Here is a 25,472-nt window from a genome sequence, read left to right as displayed (position 1 = left end):
AATTTCATTTTTAATACTGTAATCCTAATTTGATTATTATCTTAATAGTCGTTTAGGCCACCTGTTATTTTACTTTATGATTCTTTTACTACCAAATAATGTAAAATAAATTACTAATTTAACTTTTAAAGCAAATTTTATAATTAAGCCCCTTCTCCCGACCAATGCCTGATTTGCAAGCAGATGCACTTCCTTTCTAGGTTTGCCAATTGGCCAACAGATGACTGAACCAATCATCTCATTCCACCCTCACCGACCAGAAATCTTCAGTTTCTACATCTCTTCACTCATTCAAGCTCTCGCCATCCTCTTCCTAGCATACAATATTGCAAGTTATGCCTATAATTGCTTTTAATTGCTGAGACAGTAGTAAATTTGCCATATTACCACGTGACACAGTTAGCCAGAGTGACTGTATATGCGGAAATTCATCGCTCTAAATGTTTATAAAAGAACGGAAAAGCAACAAACAAGTGCTTTTAATCTGTTTAACATTTCAAACTCATTTTTAAATGAAATGAAACTAAACATTTCAGTTTAGCCTTTTAATAAATAACATAAAATTTGTAGCATTCTTTTCAATAATTAACTTTCGAAAGAAATCTTAATATGTCATTCAAGCAGCTAGCTGATTTTAATAATCGAACCAGAAAATACATGTAAATTTTTCCAAAAATACTTAAAAAGACACACACAGAAAAATTATACTGCAAGAAAGAGAAAGGTAATAAAACAGGGATAATAATCTATTGAAAGAAATAATCTTTATAATGCATTTTAGCATGATAAAAATTTTCCAAACTATTGCCAATGATAAAACTGCCATTAAAATACCATATTTCCATTTCAAATAGAGAAAAGATTTTTTGATATAAAATATAAACTACACTCATTTCATTGTAGTTTATACTAGTGAATTTCTTTTATTAACCATTTAATGAATAAAAAATCACTCAATTTCTTTTGTTATAATTTAAACGATATTAAGCAATTTAGCAAGCTACCCCCAACTGTCTCCAAATATATCACTTTTCATTTTCAGCAAAATGATAGAAAATAAATAAATTTTGAAGTATGATTTTATTTTAAAAATTATCATCAGAGAGTAATGGCATCACTCTTCAACATCCTTAAAATATTTCCTACAAAATACTGTATGCATTTAAATACATTGAAAGAAGTAACCAATCAAACCTTGAAAAACTGAAAAGAGATAATGGATACTAAAGCTAGTATATGATAATAATTTTAAATCATATAAGCAATAAAATTTTAATTCCATGCAAAATTTTCATACTATTTAATACATTCATAACAGGAACATGAGTATGCTTACAATTTCACAATTCTTGGATACAAACCTGACTGAGGTGTCACGATAAATGTAAAACCTTCTTTGGTTTTAAAGAACCTTTGATAACATTTTGTATAAATTAAGCTTATTTATCAATTATTCAGTTTTCTGCAGTGGTTTATTCACTATTTTGTTTTATCTTTATGTTGCTATTTCAAAAAAAAAAAAAAAATGTGATTATTAAAAAACTTTTACTATTGCACATATTAATTTCTTTAGAATCTATATTTTCCATCTAAAGTTATATTTTAAACTTGTATATATTAGCCAGAATTCAAGATATTGAAAAATGCAACAGAATAAGAAATTCTCAATACAGAAAAATTCAAAATATAACCACAAATGAGCATTCATCATATCTTAGGACATTAATTACTTTCTTTTTCTTAACTGTTTGAATTAAAAGATTTTTCAATACAATACAGCCTTTCTTAACAAACTTATCAAGATGAAAGCCACAACTTGTTAATCAAAATTTAGGTTAATAATCATTTGGATTTGGGATTTACTAAGGCAAGGGGAAAAAGCTGAATATTTTCTACATAAAAAGTATGTGGGCACTTTTCAGTTTTATTTTGGCAGATCATAGAACTCCTACAAATAATAATGATACCGGCTCTATTACAGAAGAGAAACATTACAGCCTGTTCAATCCATTGTTAAAGCATGTACATACTGAGTGAACTAAGAAATGAAAACAGGTTGAAGGTAGTTCCATTCTATTTGTCATGGCACTCAGAATTATTTTCTGCTGAGGTGAAGAAACAACTAGTATAAATATTTATATATACTTTTCTATTAACACTTAATAATTACCAAAATATTTTACAAATACCTTAAAAAATTAAGTAAACTGATTAAAAGCATTATAATATTTTTTAAAACATATTCACATTTTAAAGCAGTTTAGTTGTACCAGATACTGGCCAGCAAAATCTGAAATCGTGGTTAATTGAAAGAAATCAGCTAAAGTACATATAAGCATCATTAGAAAAGATCAAACTATATTTTATACAGCAAACAATGCCTCCATAGATAACTGTTCACAAACAGTTTCAAAAAGCAGCATTTCCAAGTCAATTTTTGTGAATGATACAAAAATGAATACAATATAATTATCATTTGATTTTTTAAATGAAAATTCTATACAATTATGACAAATGCAAAATACAAAAAATGTTTGAACTTTTAAACATTAATTGACATTTTAATATTCAAATAAATATAAAAATAAAGGCAAAATGAGCATTAAATGAATATTGATAAAATAAATGCAAAAATACTTTAATTTCTTATAAAAGTGCTCCTGCCATTTGGTTTGTTTAAACTGTCGAGAAGAGACTACTGTCTGTCACTGGAAATCAAGAAAAGGCTGCCTTTAATAGGTTATAATAAACAAAAGTAATATCAGACATTAAGAAAGAAAGGGGGATTAAAAAAACAGTCCTTAAAAAAATAGAAATTCCTATATCCTTTACAGTCTCTCTCTCTGCTCATACCTTTCAAACAATACATAGCTTTCAGCAATTTGTTTTATACTACTATTATAAACAACAAACATTTTATAGAATGTCTCTTTATAAAAGGGGAATTTTAATAAAAATAATATTACGCTTTCAGATTGCACTTTCTTTCAGCACCTTTCCAAATTCATTTAGATGATACTGTCGTATCCTTCTTAATTCATTTTGAAGTTTTTCATACACAATTTCTAATTCTTCAACATTAGTAATATGCTGCTCTTGTGCAGTTACTTTACAAGCAGAATCATTGGCAGTATTTTCTTCTCCACTCAGTCTCTTAGAAACAATTTCATGTATTATTTTCTCAAGAACACTGTTAGAGTCTGGTAAAGGTGAATTATCTTTAATGCAATCAGTTTCCTAAGGAAAGATTCAAATAAATGTTACTTATAATAAATAAATTCATCAGAGCATCATTCAGGTTTTTGAAGATAATTCTTATAGTAAATAATATTAAAACATATGTTAGATAAAGATATAAAATATAAAAGGAATAAGAATTCCTCTAATTATATTTATATACAGTCAAACCAAACCATATTAAACTCAGCTCATAACTAACTCTTGTATTTAAACCTTTTGATTTCATACAATCTTCTATACACTTAGTTACTTTACAGCCATAGCAAACTTCCAAAGTTATGAAAATTAGATATAATGATATACATGGATATCTTCAACTGAAGCTTTTTCATTTTCATATTTTTTCCAGAATTTCTGCAATTTTGAGCCACAAAATAAATAAATAAATAAAAATACTAGCCCTTAAAATTATCTACATTTAGAGTATAAGTATTCATATTCCATTTGTAAAGGAAAAAACTTTACATTTCTTTTCTTTTATGTTCAACCCCACAATTCTCTGTTCTAAACAAGGGCTATGCAAAACAGGCGTGACATCCAATCTAGGAGAACAAAAATATAATAAACATATCTTAGGACTATGGCATTCTTTGGATAAGGTATTCTTTGATTCCATTCATGTAAAGGCTTATAAGTAAATTCTTTGTCAAACAGACTCTATTCAAGGCTAATGCTATGAAGGAAATTTAAAAATTTTTGTTATTCTAAGAGAGAAGTGAATGAAGTAATTCGAGTTTTAGGGATTGAAGATATTTTTTACCTTTATAGCATTATCTTGTTTCAGTATAAATGCTATTTAGATTATGTCTACTGGTTACATAATAAACATATATTCATTCTCTAGAACTTTTGCAGGACATAAATTCTTTACAAATGTTATTGAATCTTGGCCTTGCAACAATAAATATCTTACGACAAGAATTTAGCAATATTTTTTTGTTATTCATTTTCATACAAATATAAAAACAATGCTTTTATATTTTTATGGATAAAGTAATTATCCACAATTACTCGTGTGTAATTTGAGGAATCATGATTCCTTAAATCCAAGGTTTCTAAGATTAATTGGAGGAATCAGGATATTTAAGCTATAATGTACTTTATCGTGTAAAATTATTAATGAATAAATTATTATAAATGAAATAATTGTAATAAAACTTAATGTGAATGTTTTTAACTTCAGTTTATTATTTACTTCTTTTGATAGAGGTGACAATACTAATACTTTTTTTTCCTTTGTTCATTTAATTTTTAGATGATTTTGTGAGATAATCGATTCTTTTTATTGAAGCAGACATAACAAACCAAACTTCAGGTCACTTGAAGTTTGTTATAGTAGGATCTGCATATACATTTAACACCTGAAACATTTGAATTTGATATAGTTAAGATTTTTTTTTTTTTGACTTTTTACTATAATACTATCTTTCATTAACATCACAAAATAATACCTCAGTAAATAACATGTGGCAAAAAACACAAAATTATTTAACTTACTTTAATAATATTTATTCATGAAATACTGCATGAATGGACGGGCATCATAAAAGTTCAAGAAATGATTAAACATATTAATAAATAAATGTTTAACAAAGAAAACTGATAAAACTATATTATAAGTAAAAACAAAAGTAAGTAAAGTAAAGGCTTATAAGTAAAAATATAAGTGATTCTGTGATTTAAAGTCCACTGGTTTTATACATTATAGTTTTGATTGTTATTTGAAATTATTAACATGTTGATTGAAACACAGCAATATTTTATGCGTATTTGCAAATTGCAGTTTTAATTTTGTGATACTTCCTTAAAAAGCACATTAATTCAATATACCGATATATATTGATAATAATATGTGATTTGAGATTTATAAAATGAAATGTCTTCGAGACTACCACATGCGCCAACACTATCTTGACCAATCAGGTTAATTTTATACAAATCTTTTTTTCAGTCATACTTTATTACAACAAATACTTCATAACATTTTATTTTTTGGCATTAAATAAAACACCTCCATATTAAAGAAACACAAACATTTATTGGCATAAAGGTATAGGATCAATAGTTTGATTCTGTAGCCATTTTTTTGCTTGGTATATACCTCAAATAAAAGCATTCTACCAAATAAAACAAGTTTTCAGTGTTGAGTCCATTTACGAGGCGAAATTTAACAGAAATCTTTTTCCAAATGTAAAAAAAAAAAAATTAAATGATATCCATGGGATAAAAGATTATATTTAATGCTGTTTAAATTTAAAATGACTGATCAGTTATTCAGTTTAAGTACATGTGGGAATTTATTCATTCAGGACTCAGATAAGCCTTAAGCATATGTGGTAAGTAGATATAAGTATAATAAATATCTAACATAATTTAGGATTAACTTTTGCAGCATATGATAAAAACAACACAAAATTCAATAAAACAACATGTCTTTAGGCACCAATTTTATGATATGATGATACACAGCCAAAAGTGTACAGCAGATGGTAGCTAAGTATTACATGTTTGTTAAAAGAAGACACCACTGATTCTGAGGAATCTGTAGTCTGTTAACATACCAAATTGTGTTATTATTTAACTTTCTAATTTGATCCAACTAATTAAATTTTGCAGGCTTTATTATGACACTAATCTTATGGAAATTAAAGTTCAAATTTTCAATCATGTGAAAAAAGAGTTTCTAATACTGGTGCTGCAGCAGGATTTGCAAAAAAAAAAAAAAAGCATATTTTGATGTTTATTAAGCAAAAAGAGGAATTGCTGCAAAAAACAGATAAAACAATATCCATCTCAAAATATTCAAGGGGTATGGCATTTAAAAGACAATAATATATATATATATATATATATATATGGAAACAGAAAAAAGAAACTTTTTGAACTTTTTATGGATTCTGTACTCCTCACACAAAATCATTTGTTGTGCTAAAAGTGATGATTGAATGAGTGCAGCGTTACAGCGTGGGCATACCATTAGTGGGCCCAATGCTAATGGCTCAAGCCATAATATTTCACTAGGAAATAGAGTTGAAAATAAATGCAGATACTAATTCAGAAGTCAAACAACAAAAATCAGCGTTATACCTACAAAATTTTCACAGGACTAGTTTCGATGGTTTTACCGAACCATCATCTTCAGCTGCAAAACCGCAAATGAACAAGATAGGAAATAATGATTAGATAAGATAAGAAAGCCTGGACAAGAATAAGCAAGTGGTGCCATCTGTTGTCGAAACCAGAACTAAAACATAATTTCTCTAAAAGCCGAAGGCAAATTTGGATTGGAATTAGGATCGTTAACTAGAACAGAAAGATTTTTATGAATGTGAAATGCCTCTAGAAAATCCAGTTCTCCAATGGAAGATGTTTTTTGAATAATTTTGGCAGCAGAAAAATTGAAAGTGTGATTTTCGGACCAACAATGTTGAGCAACAGAAGACTTCTGTGTTTCCTTTTTTCTAACATATGCCTCATGTTCTTTGACGCGAAATTTTAAGGCTCTCTTAGTTTGGCCAATGTAAATTCAGGAATTCATATCCGGAATGGGGTCCTTAAGTATGGAACTCGGAATTTTATTGATGGGAGAATAAACAACCCGAAAGTTAAATTTCTGCAAAATATGTGCAACTTTATAGCTAATTGAGGGAAAGAAGGGAATGACAACAGAATTTTTATAATCTCCTAAAACAAGAGTGTGCCTTTTAGTGTGTTGAGATGAGAATTTTTTAACTGCTTGATTAATAATGTTGGGTGAAAAGCCCCTGTCAATAGCTATTGCTTTTAAATAATTTAGTTCTTCATCAAGGGCTAGTTTGGAGGAGCAAACTTGAAGAGCACGGAAAACATAGGAATAAAATGAAGCTAACTTTTGTTTAGTCGGATGACATGATTTAAAGTGCGGCGGAAGGCAAACCGATGAAGGTTTACGGTAAACTGTAGTACTGAAGTTGGATGTGTTACGTGTGACCAGAATGTCGAGTAACGGAAGAGAATTGCAAGTCTCAAGTTCAAAAGTGAACTGAATAGCAGGATCAATAAAATTCATTGTTGAAAGAACTTTATTTAAATCATCTTTATTACCTTCAAACAGGGTAAAAGTATCGTCTACGTAGCGGAACCATGCCGGGAAGTTTAAGGTTTCAAACAATTTTGATTCATAATAATGCATGTAGATATCAGCCAGGATGGGACTGAGGGGGCTTCCCATGGCTAATCCCTCAGTTTGCTTGTAATATTTATTTTGGAAAACAAAATGTGTTTGTTTCAAACAGAGTTGAGTGAGAGAAATTAGCTCATCAATTTCGATGCAAGAGAAATGAAATTCGTGAAGTCTGGTTTCTAGACATCTTAATGCACCCTCCACTGGGACATTGATGAATAATGGTTTTACATCAAAAGAAACCATGAGTAAATTACTAGGAGAAATGTTTTTAACCTTTTTTACAAACTCTATTGAATTTTTTATGGTGTAAATGTTATTGTCTAATAGAGTGGAAAATCTAGAAACTAGATATTTAGCTAAAGGATAGGAGGCAGTACCTAAATTTGATACAATAGGGTGGAAAGGAATACCACTTTTATGAATTTTGGGAAGAGCATATAATCTGGCACAATTCGCAACAGATGGGATAAGCGAATATTTTAAGTTGCTTGAAATGATTTGCGAAGATTTGATCGCAGTTTTTATTTTGGATAATTGCGAAGGTGAAGGATCTTTAGGGATCGGATTATATGGTCCTTCGTTTAAGAGTTTAGTGACACCATCGATGTAAGTGTTCTTATCCATGACGACTATCTGGCCACCTTTGTCGGCCTTTAAAATGATAATATCCGGGTTAGAATGAATTTCGCGCATTGTAGCTCTTCCTCTCGCAGTTAGATTTGGTTTCAAAGGTTTATTATTGAATTTCACATTATGAGCGATAAGATGCCTAATCATTTCTTTCTGTGAATCTGAAACTTTACTGAACTTCAAAGCTTTTTCGATAGGAGCCACAATCTTTGGAATCGAGGGTTTACAGGTTTGTGAGAAGTTAAAATTATATTTTAGAATTCTCTCTTGTTCTTCTGAAAGACTAACATTAGAAATATTAACTATTGGCTTGGTGTTTACAATGGGAAGATTTTTTGAACTACTTGAACTGGAAGACTGTAAAAGAAGTTTTCGAATTTAACTGCAAGGGTGTTTTTATGACGGTTAACTGCATTCTCCGTTCTAGACCAAGACTTTTGTTCAAGGGCAGTGAATTTTGGATATGATTTAGCGAGTTCCAACTTCTATACTCAAGGACCCCATTCCGGATATGAATTCCTGGGGTATTTATAGGATTCCTTGCCAGTGTGGTTTAATTTACATTGGCCAAACTAAGAGAGCCTTAAAATTTCGCGTCAAAGAACATGAGGCATATGTTAGAAAAAAGGAAACACAGAAGTCTTCTGTTGCTCAACATTGTTGGTCCGAAAATCACACTTTCAATTTTTCTGCTGCCAAAATTATTCAAAAAACATCTTCCATTGGAGAACTGGATTTTCTAGAGGCATTTCACATTCATAAAAATCTTTCTGTTCTAGTTAACGATCCTAATTCCAATCCAAATTTGCCTTCGGCTTTTAGAGAAATTATGTTTTAGTTCTGGTTTCGCCAACAGATGGCGCCACTTGCTTATTCTTGTCTAGGCTTTCTTATCTAATCATTATTTCCTATCTTGTTTATTTGCGGTTTTGCAGCTGAAGATGATGGTTCGGTAAAACCATCGAAACTAGTCCTGTGAAAATTTTGTAGGTATAACGCTGATTTTTGTTGTTTGACTTCTGAATTAGTATTTATTTGGTGTGTTAATGTGTCTTAATTATAAATGCAGATATTTAACAGGTTGGTTAACCAAATTAAAAAACTGCCATGGAATAAGGCAATAAAAAATTTCGGCTGATACTGAAGCAGCTGAATTATTTGCAGATGACTTCACTGGACTCATTAATAAGTAAAAGCAGCTACAAAGCAGATGAAACAAGTATTTTCAGGCAGAGTCGTAGCTAGGGTTTTCAGTGCCCAGGGACAACTGAAGATTTCACACCCCCTACTGCTTGCCAAGGATGGAAAACATTTAATTCTAAAATGTCGTAACAGCAGTTTGGCGCCCCTTGGATTCTGCGCCTGGGGACAGATGCCCTCCTTGCTCCCCTCTAGCTATACCCCTGTTGTCAGGTAATATGAATCCAAAATATCTTACCAGGCCCTGCAGAAAAGCTTCCAACTGTGGTGTCAAAGATTCCAAAACGAGACTAAAAATTTTAGCATGTGCAAATACTGCAAGAAGCCATAAATGTGAACTTTTCATAACTGGAAAAAATACATGACCTCAGGCATTTAAAGGAGTGAAGATTTTTCCCATCATTTATCATTCAAATAAAACAGCATAGAAAACACAAATATTAACGAATGACTGGTTTGAAAACAGTAACATATTTGACATACACAACATACACAATTGGTTGGTTTACTGGTTAATGCAAAAATTATTCTGACTACAGACAATTGTTCAGTTCATACTTCTCTTAAAGTTTTAATAAAAGATAATGTCACTCTTACTCTTTCCTCTAAATTGTATATACTGGAATACTATGTATACAAGAACACAAATATGAAGTAACTGTTTTAAATTCTATGCTCAATTTTTTTTAACAGTGGAGAAATCATTCAAGAACTTTTGAAATATTTTAAAATAAAGTCTACTGTGTGAAGCATTTGAAAGTCATTGAAGGATACGTCTGCATATATTTTTTAAAATGCTTGGTATGATTTATGGCAAGCTGCCATATTTTATGATGATGATGATGACAAGTGTGAATTTGGAGGCTTTGAATATCATGAGCAAAAGGCAAAATTTTCCAACTAATGGATGGAGAGAAATATGACTTAGAATAAAACTCTTTTGAAGACAATGGAATTTGTGAAGTAATGTAGAAAAGTGGTAATAAATGAACATGACACAGTAAGAGTTTTAATTTGCAACGACAATTCTCCAATCATTAATCAACTAACAGATGGCAAAATTTGTAGTATGGTCCTAAATCCAGATAATTTTGCAAAAAATAGTAAAAAAAGGTGATACAGAGGTTAAGAACAAAAACATTTTGAATGACAGTTTAGCAGAAATTCTCAAACTGCCAATTACAGAACTTTGTAACTGAACAAGAAATTACTTCAATATATATAATAAAAACATCAGCACAAAAAATGAAGCAGCTTACAACAGACATTGAAAGATATGTTTCATTAAAACAAACAGATACATTCAAAAGTCGTTAATTCAGATACCCATAATCCGGACCTCAAAGCTAAAAACTTTCTGCGCATGCGCTGCGTTGACAGGTGACGGAGGACGGGGACACCTGGCGTATAACATAGGTACAAAGGCATATGTCCCACGTCCTCCACTATCTCGAAGAAGCAACTCGCTGGAGCATCGTGAGGCTGCACCGGGAGTTTAAACATGCGCATAGGCATTTACGCGTGCGCGTAAGACCTTTACGACTGCACATATGCGTGCGCGCAAACGCAGAATACGATTTCGCATGCACGTTTAATATATAACGGATGGTATAAGCTAAAATTATCTAATTATCTATTTCAGTTAATGTTGCAGATTGCGTTGTTCCTTAATCTCTTGAAGTGGATCCGGCTTATTATTTTTTGCAGACTGTAAGAGCAATTTTATAAAAGTAAACTTGAACTTTCGATTACGTCAAATAGAATTTCCGATGCTGGAGCTCGCAAAGGACCTACAAAACAAAAGTTTGTTTCGATGTCCCTCAAACAAAAAGTGGAATTGCTGCAAAAAATGGATAAAGACATGAATGAGGTTAGTAAAAACGAAAAAATTTCGACTGACAAGTTAGTCAGTATTCTCAGCACAGCAATTACAGGACTTGAAGAGCGGAACTTTGTAACTGAACAAGAAATTATGTCCGTTTATAGAATTAAAGAGATAGTATTATCACATAAAATGAAGCAATTTAAACAACTTACATTGAAAGAAATGTTTAATAAAGTAAACAAAGAAATATTAAGCTTTTTTTTTTTTTTGTAAATTTTGATACCCTTTAGATCATAATTGGGCTGATCTTCGGAATATGGTAACAGGTAGTTTGGCGACATTTTGGAGGCGATAAAGGTTACTACCTAGGACTTTAGGAATAAACTGAGAAGTACTGAGTTCCGATTACGCATTATTTTGTGTGAGGGAAATGAGAGATCATGAGATATGTCATGTGACATTAATGGACGAATCACTGTTCTTTAATCGGAAAAGGGTGTAAATTTTTTTAAATATCTGCTGTACAGCATTAGTTTTATTCTATGTTCTGTGGAACAGTGTTGTTTAATATTTGGATCCCATGGCCCTATATAAAGTAAATCCGAAATTTTTATTCCGTTCATGCGTAATTGAAAAGAATTGCTTAATTGCGGATAAGTATGAATGTCCAACATGTGGGTATGAAATGAGATTGTGTGAAAGAAAGGATATTACAGATAGTTTAAATGGCGGTGCAAGAAATCTGGTGAAAATGGACATTTTGTGATCCGCCATGCACTCAATATTCTGTAGAAGATTAGGTAAGTCAGTATTTTTAATTATTTGAGGATATTATTTTTATGCTTTGTTCTAAATGTAAGGAGTAAATAAATTAATTTGGTATTATTGGAAAATTGTTATTAGCAATGATTTAGTTTAAAGTAATTAGGATTGTAAGCTAATTTTTATTAATTTAATGTATGTGCTTATTTATATTTTAAGTAGTGTTTTTTAATTTAATTATTTTTCAATTTAATGATCGTGATTTTGAGAGTTACATGTTTGTAGTATTTTGGAATATGTTTGAGTAGAAGTAAATGTGCATGGAAAGAATTTAAGTATTTGACACTAAGTATTTGGAACCATTTTTAATGTTTGCGTTAGAAATTGGTAGGTGAGGTTTATAATAGATAATTTAGTGGGAAAAGTTTTTGGATATTTTATTTATTTTATACGTGCAAATGTTCATCTTTGGAAAGGATATATAGTTTTTCGTCATCAGGTAATTTCATATATGTCCTTTTTACCAAATTTAAACATTCACAAAGTTTTCATGTATTTTCGTTAAATTTTTCGAATTTATGAGAAAAAAGCAGTGTACATGGATATAGTGAACAGTGTGCACAATACCATTTTTGTGCAATTCGGGGATGTTTTTTTAAGTAAAAATAAGTCGACGTGTACATGGTTTAATTATATTTTAATTAAATAATAGTTATTTTGTTAATTATATTTTTGTAGCAGTTTGGTATACGTTTGAGTGGAAGTAAACGTGCATGGAAATAATTTAAATATTTGACACTAAGTATTTGTAATCATTTTTAATGTTTTGTTATGCATTCGTTCATTTATAATAGATAATTTAGAGGTAAAAGTTTTTGGATATTTTCTTTATATTATACGTGGAAATGTTCGTCCTTGGATAGGGTATATAATTTTTCGCGATCAGGTAATTTCATATATGTGCTTTTTACCGAGTTTAAAGATTCACAAAATTTTCCTGCATTTTCGTGCAAATTTTTGTAATTTATGAGAAAATAGCAGTTTAGATGGCTAAAGTCAAGAGTGTGTGCAATGACATTTTTGTGCAATTCTGGGATGTTTTTTTAAGTAAAAATAAGTCGACGTGTACATGGTTACTGTGTATGTGCGATTTTGAAAAATGCGGTAAGGAGTGTGCGATTTTGAAAAACGCGGTAAGGAGTTTGCGATTCTGCACTTTTTCCCAATTTTGCAGTTAATATTTGTCATGAAGCAGTTTTGTTCCATAAAATTTCTAGCATAAGTGTAATTCGGCTAGTAGATTGTTGGAAAAAGTGTTGAGTAAATAAAAAGAAAAGAAACGTCTTTACTTCATGAAGACAAAATGGCGGCGAAAAAAAACAGAGGGTTGCTGTAGCAGAGTTGTCGCCAAATTTTCGCCAAAAAATTGCCAAGTTACCATAATCCAAAGATCAATCCATAATTGTTCTTTATTTCATAAATTATGGTTTCATATTTTTAATTTTAGAATTTCTGCATGCCATCTTACGAGATTTAAACTGATGATCTATAATCCGGAAAAATCGATAATCCGGAATCACCGAAGTCCCGACGAGTCCGGATTAATGACTTTTGACTGTACTGAGCTCTTTTTTTTTTTTTTTTTTTTTGTTCGTTGTTTCCTTTTTTAATTAAAATTCTTTTAACATCAGCGGCTTCATTATTTCATAAACATATATCTTGTACTTTTAATTTTATCATTTTCACATATGATTTTAATATATTTAAACTGAGATGATCTAAAATCCAGAAATTTCTGAAATCTGGTATCACTGAGGTCCTCATGTTTCTCGAACTTGGAGTTTGTACTGTATATATATATATATATATATATATATATACAGTCAAAAGTCATTAATTCGGACACCCATAATCCAGAATGATCTATAATCTGGACCTTAAAGCTACAAACTTTCTGCGCATGCGTCAAAATGATGCATGCACGTAAGACCTTTCCAGCTGAGAATATGCGTGTGCACGTGCACAAAATACGTTTACGAATGCAAGTTTAATGTATAATGGATGGTATAAGCTAAGCTAAAATTATCTAATTCAGTTAATGTTGCAGATTGCGTTGTTCCTTAATCTTCGAATTGGATTCGGCTTATTATTTTTTGCAGACTGTTAGAGCAATTTTATAAAAGTAATCTTGAACTTTCGATTATGTCAAATAGAATTTCTGATATATTTACTAATATGTAAAGTATCTCCAAAGCGAAAGTATGTTTTGAAGTCCATTAAACAAAAAGTGGAATTGCTGCAAAAAAATGAATAAAGGCATATCCTTTGTTTATCTAAACTTTAATGTTTGTTTATCTTTAACACCACCGTGGCGCGCAATGAATTGGAAGTTGATCTGTCAGCACTATCCTTATCTTCAGGGCAGATGTTTATATTTTATTTGACTTATAATTCCTTACTAAAAGAAGTATTTCATCTCGATGTACTCCGTCTTTGATATGATTTAAATCAAATTCCTCGTCATTATAATTCGCTTTGATAGCAATGAAAGTGACAGAGGTATATTAGTGACAGAGGAAAACGAAAAAATTTCGATTCACAAATTAGTCGGTATTCTCAACACAGCAATTATAGGATTTGAACAGCAGAACTTTGTAACTGAACAAGAAATTTTGTCTGTTTATAGAATTAAAGAGAATGTATTATCACATAAAAAACGAAGCAACTTAAACAACTTACATTGAAAGAAATGTTTAATAAAGTAAACAAATAAATATTAAGCTTTTTTTTTTGTAAATTTTGATACCCTTTAGATCATAATTGTTCTTTATTTCATAAATTATGCTTTCATATTTTAATTTTATAATTTTTGCATGCCATCTTATCAGATTTAAACTGATGATCCATAATCCGGAAAAATCGATAATCCAGAATTGCCAAAGTCCTGACAAGTCCGGATTAACGACTTTTGACTGTTATATATTTGTGTGTATGTCTATCATTTTCTTACCATTGCTATATTATACAAGAACTATGGCAGCTGCACACATATTTCCAGAAAATGATGAGTCAGTGTTAAAAAATAACACAGATTAATTTATAATTCTTAAGGCAAGTTATGTTCATTAATAAGGGGCATAAATTTTGTGAATCTTTAAACTCGGTAAAAAGCACATATATGAAATTATCTGATCACGAAAAAGTATATACCCAATCCAAGAATGAACATTTCCACGTATAATATAAATAAAATATCCAAAAACTTTTACCTCTAAATTATCTATTATAAACGTCACCAACGAATTCATAACAAAACATTAAAAATGGTTACAAACACTTAGTGTCAAATATTTAAATTATTTCCATGCACGTTTACTTCCACTCAAACGTATACCAAATTGCTACAAACATATAATTCACAAAATAACTATCATTTAATTAAAATATAATTAAACCATGTACACGTCGACTTATTTTTACTTAAAAAAACATCCTAGAATTGCACAAAAATGGCTTTGCGCACACTCTTCACTATATCCATGTACACTGCTTTTTTCTCATAAATTAGAAAAATTTCACAAAAATGCAGGAAAATTTTGTGAATCTTTTAATTCGGTAAAAAGGACATATATGAAATTACCTGTGAAAAAGTATATACACTTTCCAAGGATGAACATTTGCACGTATAAAATAAATAAAATATCCAATAACTTTTCCCTCTAAATTATCTATTATAAACCTCACCTGCCAATTTCTAATGCAAACATTAAAAATGGTTCCAAATACTTAGTGTCAAATACTTAAATTCTTTCCATGCACATTTACTTCTACTCAAACGTATTCCAAAATACTACAAACATATAACTCTCAAAATCACGATCATTAAATTAAAACATAATTAAATTAAAAAACACTATTTAAAATATAAGTAAGCACATACATTAAATTAATAAAAATTAGCTTACAATCTTAATTACTTTAAACTAAATCATTGCTAATAACAATTTTCCAATAATACCATATTAATTTATTTACTCCTTACATTTAGAACAATGCATAAAAATAATATAATCAAATAATTAAAAATACTAACTTACCTAATCTTCTACAGAATCTTGAGTGCATGGCAGATCACAAAATGTCCATTTTCACCAGATTTCTTGCACCGCCATTCAAACTTATCTGTAATATCCTTCCTTTCACACAATCTCATTTCATACCCACATGTTGGACATTCATACTTATCCGCAATTAAGCAATTCTTTTCAATTACACATAAATGCAATAAAAATTTCGGATTTACTTTATATAGGGCCATGGGATCCAAATATTAAACAACACTCTTTCACAGAACATAGAATGAAACTAATGCTGTACAGCAGATATTTTTACAAATTTACCCCCTTTTCCGATTAAAGAACAGTGATTCGTCCATTAATGTCACATGACATATCTCATGATCTCTCATTTCCCTCACACAAAATAATGCGTAATCGGAACTGAGTACTTCTCAGTTTATTCCCAAAGTCCTAGGTAGGAACCTTTATCGCCTCCAAAATGTCGCCAAACTACCTGTTACCATATTCCAAAGATCAGCCGAAATATAATAATGCTCAGTTTCAATGTAAGAAAAGCTTGCTTGTAGTTTTTTAATTTATTATAATCATATTTACTAAAAGAAAAGACCCACATGCATTTTATGATAAATTTTAAGAAGAAATAAGAATTTATGTAGGTGAATACCTATTTAATCTTACAGAGATTAAATAGGTAATTCCAAGACAGAGAATAATAGTCTATTATCCTTCATTCAAAATTTCCGTAAAATAACAGAACTACTACCTAAGGCCAAAGACTCAAAATGGCAGTCATAAAAACAGACAGAAATTTCAGATGATTAAAATTAAGGACCCTCTGCTGATTTTGACCCAAATTAAGAACTTTTAAGGACCACAAATCGATTCCAAAAAAATTTAAGGACTCTTAAGGACCATACGAACCCTGTAATACATATACAGGAAGCAAATCCCAAATCTAGATGTCCAATAACCAATATGTTCTATTATCTAGACCTGCCATATTTTCACTTTCCACCAACTTACATAAATGGGAAAGAAAGGTAATGTTTTGGGTTCAAAAATATGATAGTGAGTTTAATCTTTAACCTTTTTCTCTATATTTTAAGGTATAATATAGTTTTGGTAGTTTTCTCATAACTGAAACTGTAGTGTCTTTGTATTAATTTATTAAGATATATTTCTCATTATTTAATATACGCTCTTGCATATTGCTCTTGCTTAATATATAGTTAATTAAGCATTAATAAGTATTAATTAGGTCCCCACAACACATTTTTACTATGATGTCTGTCTATGTCTAGAAATGTGACAATTTTTTCAGTAATAACTCTTATATGAAGCTTCCAAAAATTTCTATTTTCCAAATATAAGCTTTCTGCATTCATAAAAAAATTATTAAATTTTCAGTGTCAAAGCACTCTTCAAATAAAAGGATGCTCCACCGAATGTTATTGCCATGTATTATTTTTAAAGAAATAATATAGTAAATATAAAGAGACCAGCAAATATAAAAATATACATGGCAATATTTAACATTCTATGGGGTATTCTATAGATTTGCTGCTCTTAAAGAGTTAAAGATTTTGTTGTTAAATTTTTGCTAGCATTATGTGAGAAGAAAAGTAAATGAAATTAAAAAGACCAAAAAATGATCAATTTTTATAAAAAATTGACATTATGAACTGAGAAAAGATTGGAAATGTATGGCAACACATATACTCTGTTAGGATTCTAAAGATGTACAGCATTTAAAAATTTCACGATCTCCCCCCCCCCAACACTTTTTTTTTTTTTTTAATCCAGTGAAAGAATGGAGAATACAATACTAAAGAAAAAGCAAGAGAACTGATTTTTTTCCCACCCTAATTTGCCAGGGGTTATTAAAAGAGTAAAAAACCATCACAGCTTGGACTACAACAAAATTAATGCACAGCAATACTACTCGTTAAAACTGAAGAACTGTTAAGCACATAGCAGGACTGGAGAATTCTAAAAATTTAACGATTTGTAATAATAATGTAAGTACCCATATATGTAATTAATTTAATATTAATATGAGAGTACCCAAATTTAGTAATCATCGGGCATCATGTTCTTTAAGAATAACTTATAGAACAGTTCATAAAACTTCATACAACTATACATTATATATTTATTTCAAATTTTATATTCAACAAGTACATAATGGTAAGCAAGGTAAGGAAGTATACGGTGACCAACTTCCAACTTTAATCCCAATTTTCCATTCATACTACAAAATGTATAAAGCTGAAAGCTTATTTTTATTAATGACTGGTAGTGGATGAAGTTTTTTTACAATAAATTTCAATAATTGGCATATGAGAGCGACAGATAACCATAATTCTATTATTCTATAATTTCACTCAGTTCATTAGGTTCACATTAGGAACATTAAAGAATTCCCGTATATTTACAATATGTATTGTATTCTTTTCTAAGCATATCACTATTCCATTAGAAACCTTTTGTTTAACTTATCAAAGAGAAAAAATGTTTAATTTTGTTAATTCTCACTTTCCTTCAATAAAAATTATATACTTAACAATTACTTTAGTTTCTTCAGAACTTCCAATATCACTATAAATCCTAATGTTTTTAGGTGTATTTAGAGTTATAATAAACTGTTCTCATTAAATTTAAAAGAAAAAAAAAGTGCATTTTCCTACTAGTATATTGACAAATTTGGTGCTACTTTGGTAGACGGTTACACGGATTTTGGCAATTTTTCTTTTGGCGAGTAATATTACTTACGGTAAACCCATTGCTGGATAAGTTATTTATGGTAACCGATACTTTGTTGACATAATGCATGTTATTATGCATAAATTCCGTATTTTAAATATTATTTATGGCTTTTAAATATTAAAAATCAATTTAATTTTGCATTTTTATTTGAAATAAAAATTTTACTCTTTATCATATTTTATGAAATTTTATGCTGTGGATGATGTAATCAGTGACATCACCTTACTTTATAAGTAATTGGTTTTAATATCTAATTTAATCTAATGTTTTAAACATTATTTATGGCTGTTAAATATTAAAATACAATTTAATTTTGCATTTCTTTTTTAAAATGATTTTATTATGTATGATTATTTAAATAATTTTAATTCTAGGCGTGATATAATCAGCTCTCTGATTGGTTATAGAATATTTGTGCATTGATGAGCTGTAATCAGCTCCCTGATAGGTTGCTGAAAATTTGTGCATTACTGTGCCATTTTAAAATTTAATTCATATCTTCGAATTCCTTCAAAAATGTCTCCTTCAGATGAATGTTGTTTTTGATAAGTACCAAGAATTTTTGGTTTCGGAATCAAAAAATTGTCCTTTGAGACCTTATTTTCGCCAGCCTGGCTTTCCTAATCAAAGATTTATTTATAAATTCTTACAAGGGTCAGAGGAAATTTATTTTAAATTTTTGGAGGAAACGTCGCTAATTGTTTCTTCAATGAAGTGCGAAAATGTAGATCACAGATGAAGACCGTTAGAAGAGCTGATTCTGAGACGGCCATATATGATATTGTGGTCATGTTGGAAGAAATAACCGCTGTAACGGTAAGAAAATTATTAGACATTCCTCCTTTTTTACCGACAATAAACTAATTGCTGTCATTTTAGCTCTAGTGTACGAAGCGTTCTTATTTATTTATTTTAAAGTATTTAAGTAATATTTTAATTCTTTTAAACGTTGGTATGATGGTTTTTAATTCAATATTCAATTTACGTAATATTTTAATCCAATTAAACGTTGGCACAATGTTTTTATAGTGGTATTTTTATTCTATTTCTATGCTATATGAAAGTAATAATTTAACCTTTCTTTAGCATTTTATACTCGTAGTAAATGTATTTATTCTATATAATATATATATATATATTATATTCTATATAACGTATTTTAAAGTATTTAAATTTAATAATATTCTAATTCTTTTAAATGTTGGATGATGATTTTTATTTCGATATTCAATCTCAGTAATATTTTAATCTAATTAAACGTTGGCACAATGTTTTTGTAGCGGTGTTTTTATTCTCTTCTTTGCTATATGAAAGTAATAATAACCTTACTTTAGTATTTTATACTCATAGTAAATGTATTTATTTACACTTGCCTGCCATCTTAAAAAACGACATTTTCAACAAAAAAATTAATCCATTATTTCTAACGATATTTATTATTTTTTTTTTTAAGTTTCGAATACTTTACTATGCGTAAAAACAGCGTTTTTCAAGATGGCTGACGTTTGTAGAAATCACGCCAACGTAAATCGCCAAAAATCCGTGCACCCGTCTACCAAAGTAGCACCACAAATTTTATAATTTTTTCCAGAAAGAACTTATATTAAACGAAAGAACGATATTAAAGAAATATCGCCATATACATTACAATTAATAACCTATTTCACATTTTTTTTACACTGTAAATTCAATGACAACTGTCACAAAGAAAAGTTTAACGATAAAAAAAAAAAAAAAAATCAAAAATCAATTAAATAAAAATAGAAAAATCATATAAATTACTTACCTGTTCTGAAACTAGGGATAATTGCTTTTCGATAGCAGCAAGAGATCTTAAAGAAAATTTTAAACGCCCCATGCTGTATATCAATTCATGCAGAGAGGATAAAACTGGTTTCAAGCCATCTTCATTAGATTCTTCACAAGAGGCCATAATCTATGAAATACAACAAAGTAAGCATATTCAATCTGCTACACAGATTATTCGAATACACTGACATTACTCTTTCTAAATAAGGCAGTATAAATGAATACTTATAGAAAATTTACATTCAAGCGTTTACTGCAAAAGGCAAGAGCGTATATTAAATAATGAGAAATATATATTAATAAATTAATACAAAGGCACTACAATCTCGGTTATCTGAAAACTGCCATAACTATATTATGCTATTCCTAGAAATGCTGGTATACCTTAAAATATACAAAAAAAGTTTAAGATTAAGAAATCGATTAAACATTAAACCAAAACATAGAAAAATTACAGTTATTTGACTTTGCAGCCGCGAAGTCTTTCTGCCAGTAGATCAAATAATATCAGCTTAAATCTCCTTGGTTTGAATTGGCTTGAACTAACTGCCGTAGTGAAAAAAGAAATAATCGAAAACTTGAAGTTAGCAATTTATATTAATAAAAGTTAGAAGGATGGTGACATAATAATTATCAGATATTTGTAAAAGGGAATAAATAATTATTTTACATTATACTCAGTCATTATGAATGTTTTTCCTTCAGCTATGGGTTGTAACATTTTCTTCAGTGATAAAATAGCTAATATTATCTGTTAAAGATTGTGCAATAATTAACATCGTTATTTAAATTTAACTACTACTTCACCTATGATTTTCTACTGCTAAGAACATATAGTGAATTTGAGTTTCAGAAAGCAGTGCCTCCTTTTACTCTGTATCACGTGAAGAACATCAATAAGACAAAAAGACGAAAGTAAAAGTCAGTCAGGTGGCCACCATCAGTCGACGAAAAAGGTGAGTGTCTGGTCGAAGGTCCAAATGATTTTATACATTGAACTGCGGTGCTTAACCACCAGGGTGCCTGGGCGCCATAGCTCTACCCCTCATCGAATAACATGATAAAAGTTCGAATTATGAGAAATATAACTGAATGTGCTAAATAATTAAATGAGTAAGAGTTTAAATTCATAATTGCTAATAGTTAAATATATATTTTTTTCCTTCAGTACCTAATTACTAATCCATACATAATTAACTATTTTTTTAACAACTATTTCACAGAAGAATACATGTACACACAAGAGAAACAAAATAAGAAGTGCGACGCCTTAGTGCCACTAGTAAAAACAAAATGCATTCAGGAGGAAAAAAGAACAATATACAATAAAGAATCTGAGCAACAATTTGCATAACACATATACAAAATTATATATTACTAACATTTAGGATCGCTCTTGGGCGTTTACTGAAATTGGGGTCACTAGTATCATAACAATAGTTAACAACCACAGGATTATCCAGAAGTTCCTGTTTATCATAAAATGCCCTAGATAGGCGGCGATAAAAATTACAAAGATCCTCTATTCTTAACTCTTTATGAATTTGGCTATTCCGAATGTACCATAATATTACATATCGTACGCAATACTCCGTTTTGGGTAGGTTGTAACTGCCTTCTCAAGTGAGTCGGGAAATTCTTCTTAGTAGTAAACAGTATGGCATGTGTCTTTTCGACATTCACTTTGACTTTCCATTTTGTCAGCCAAGTCTCTAGCGAGTGGATGTGGTGTTGTAGCTGTTGTATTGCTGAACTAACAAATGCACTTTGCGTAAGGATCGCTGTGTCGTCTGCATACATGGCTAGTGTTGTGTTGTGTGTAGTAGGCATGTCGTTCACTTTAGCGGCCGAGCGGTAAAGACGCTGAACACTGGTAGTTCGGTCTGAGGTTCGAATCCCGCGAACGGGCTGGCTGCATGGGCGTTTTCGTGGTTTTCCCCATGTGTAACGTGTATACGAGCCAGTTTCCCTTAGAAAGTCCTTCACGAAAGGCATCCCTCCCTTTAGGCAGATAGCCCTCGTGTGCTTTGCCATAATTAAATACACCAACACACCAACACCGTTCACTTAAATATTGAATAGGGTAGGGCCCAGAAGGGATCCCTGTGGAACACCAGCCCGTATAGGCCGGTTTGTGGATAATGAATCAGAAACATGAACGACAAAGTGTCTACCGGTTAGGTAGGATTTAAGTATGTTTGTGATGTAGCCTGGTAGTCCCAGGTTGTGTAATTTGTATACGAGGGCATCCAGCCATCCAAATGATTTTCTACTTATGTTTTTGTTATTACTTTCCTTTTTGCTGTATGGCAACAATCATTATTGTTTTCAAGTGAAAATATGCTTTCGTTTTTACGTAATATTTAGAATGCAGCGTTCTCAGCTTATTTTCCTGTTGTTTATGTTAGCAATGCTAATTTAAGGCTGCATTTTAACTGAATAAATACTTGTTTCATTCATCTGGAGAACTTGTAGTTCATTTGAGTGATTTGAAAGGCGTCCGTAACTTTTGATTGCAGTTTTTCTTTACATTATCAGCAGTTTCTCATGTCACTAAGCGTTTATCTGACATCTTCGCATAGCGCAACATGCATCATAATTAATTTTCTTTATTGGCAGCCAAATCTTCGCCTTGAAAATTTAAGCGGCTAACTCGTTTTAATTATTTGGTACTACTTTGGTAGACGGTTGCACGGATTTTTGGCGATTTACATTAGCGCAATTGTTGGCGCGGTTTTTACAGTCGTCAGCCATCTTGAAAAATGCTGTTTTTACGTATTTTACGCATATAGTAAAGTATTCGAAACTTTAAAAAAAAAAATAAATATCGTTAAAATAATGAATTAATTTTTTTTTTAAAAAACACATTTAATTGGATTAAAATATTATTTAAATTGAATATCGAATTAAAAACATCATACCAACGTTTAAAAGAATTAAAATATTACTTAAATACTTTAAAATAAGTTTTATAGGATTTAATTATTTAACATTAAAACATACGCGGCAATAAATATCTCATGAATTTTTTAAAACATTGTATTAATTTTTTAATAAAAATTGAAGCATACAATTATGAAGTAAAAGAAAATTATGTACTTACAATTTTAACCTGTCTTATATTGATAAGTACCACACACACACCAAAAAAAAAAAAAAAAAAAAGGTCCGCTAACGATCTTCATCTGTAATGATCCACATCTCTCACACTTCATTGAAGAAGCAATTAGCCATGTTTTCTCCACAAATTTAAAATAAATTTCCTCTGACGCTATTAACAATTTATAGATAAATCTTTGATTAGGAAAGCCAGGTTGGCCAAAATAAGACCTCAAACGGCAGTTTTTTTTATTCTGATACCAATAATTCTTGGTAATTACTAATAACATCATTCATATTCGAAACGGACACATCCATTCGCTTTGAAATCTGAGGAATTCGAAGAGATGAATAATAAAATTTTAAAATAGCACGGTAATGCACAAATATTTAGTAACCAATCAGGGAGCTGATTACATCACGCATAGAATTAAAATTATTTAAATAATCATTCATAATAAAATTATATTTAAAAAAACGTAAAATTAAATTGTATTTTAATATTTAACAGCCATAAATAATGTTTAAAACATTAGATTAAATTTATAGATATTAAAACCAATTACTTTTAAAATAATGTGACGTCATTCATTACATCATTCACAACATAAAATTCCATAAAATATCATAAACAATAAAATTTGTATTTCAAATAAAAATGCAAAATTAAATTCATTTTTATTATTTTGAAGTCATAAATAATATTTAAAACACGGAATTTATGCATAATAAAACGTGCTATTTTTTAAATAAAATGACAACAAAGTATCGGTTACCATAAACAACTTGTCTTGCAATGGGTTTACCATAAGTCGTATCGCTCGCCAAAAAAAAAATCGCTAAAATCCGTGCAACCGTCTACAAAGTAGCACCAATTATTTTACAAATAAAATTATTCGGCTATATAGTGTGTATTTAATTAAAGCAATATAGTAATATAATTTAGAATGGCGACAATATTTAATTTCATCTTATTGTTGTTCTAAAAGAAAGATTCTTTAAAAGTTATGCATTAGAGTGTATGATTCTGTCAACTAACTTGGTAGAATTATATACTGTAAAGTCAAATATCTTTATTTCAGAATCTTTGATGTGAAATGTTTCTTTATTACAATAATATTTTAAGGCCTTTGTGGAGTCTGGGGCTCAAAAGAAATAGTTAAATAACAGATAATTCGGTGAATTTTCGGATTGCATTTAACAGACCGAACAGATAAGATCACTGAATACGAATTTGGTCCACCTCCAACTCCAGGTGAATGGGTTGGCTGCTTGGATAGCTGGTGGTTTTTCCCATGCGAAGGGTAAATACAATAGAGTTTTCCTTCCTACGAAAGGTTTTCTCCGAATAACCAAATTAACCTTGTGGGCTTCAACTTAATAGATTAATATAGCTCGTCATGGGCACGGCAGAGGAAATTGGTTATGCAAGTAATTTGACAGTAACATATTTTAAGATCCATTTACACTAGCTGAATTTTGGTCCCACGACAAGCGCGTAAATTTCTTGGCTCCGCATAACCGCTATTTTTATGAAATTAATTTCATGTGCTGAGCAAATATTTTATTTTTGATATTTTGAATAACATTATCGCGTGGCTGCTTATTTAATTGTTTATGCAGAAAATGCATAGATGCTCAGTTTAATCTCAAAAAGTGTGAGCGTTTTTATTCTCATTAGGAATACCGTTAAACAAAATAAAATTTCTCGGGTTAGTGTTCCGGTAGAGGAAACGGACTTTTAAATCTCTGTTTTCCAACAGTGAGAAACGACTTTGAATAAAAAATTAATTCTGCAAACAGCTCGAGCTACAATCCAGACTACTCTTCTCATGATCATTGAAAGCAGATTTCTGTCAGAATGGAGACTGCTGAAAAGGAAAGTTTCGCTTTCATC

General features: G+C 30.1%; 1 protein-coding gene across 3 annotated transcripts; it reads right to left on the bottom strand.

Annotated features, from left to right (window-relative positions):
* Positions 1-2,337: 2,337 nt before the first annotated feature.
* On the bottom strand, positions 2,338-20,957 carry LOC118203786 (uncharacterized). Of its 3 annotated transcripts, XM_085827359.1 has the most exons (4): positions 20,861-20,957; positions 20,454-20,603; positions 2,967-3,237; positions 2,338-2,708 (listed from the first exon to the last, which is right to left on the bottom strand). In XM_085827359.1, the coding sequence occupies exons 2-3, from the start codon at positions 20,598-20,600 to the stop codon at positions 2,971-2,973; spliced, it is 414 nt and encodes a 137-aa protein (XP_085683485.1). In that variant the 5' UTR covers positions 20,601-20,603; positions 20,861-20,957; the 3' UTR covers positions 2,338-2,708; positions 2,967-2,970. The 3 variants fall into 3 exon arrangements, with proteins under 3 accessions (XP_085683485.1, XP_035231958.1, XP_035231959.1); XM_035376067.2 differs by having other exon boundaries at positions 2,338-3,237; XM_035376068.2 differs by having other exon boundaries at positions 2,338-3,237; positions 20,717-20,934.
* Between the last annotated feature and the right edge of the window lie 4,515 nt (positions 20,958-25,472).

The sequence above is a fragment of the Stegodyphus dumicola genome, chromosome 1 (genome assembly GCF_044657685.1).
Source record: "Stegodyphus dumicola isolate Sdum_Otavi_A_Nest chromosome 1, ASM4465768v1".
In the NCBI taxonomy this organism is placed as follows: Eukaryota; Metazoa; Arthropoda; class Arachnida; order Araneae; family Eresidae; genus Stegodyphus; species Stegodyphus dumicola.
Note: the sequence above shows the minus strand (reverse complement) of the source record. Positions and strands in the feature narration are given on the sequence as shown.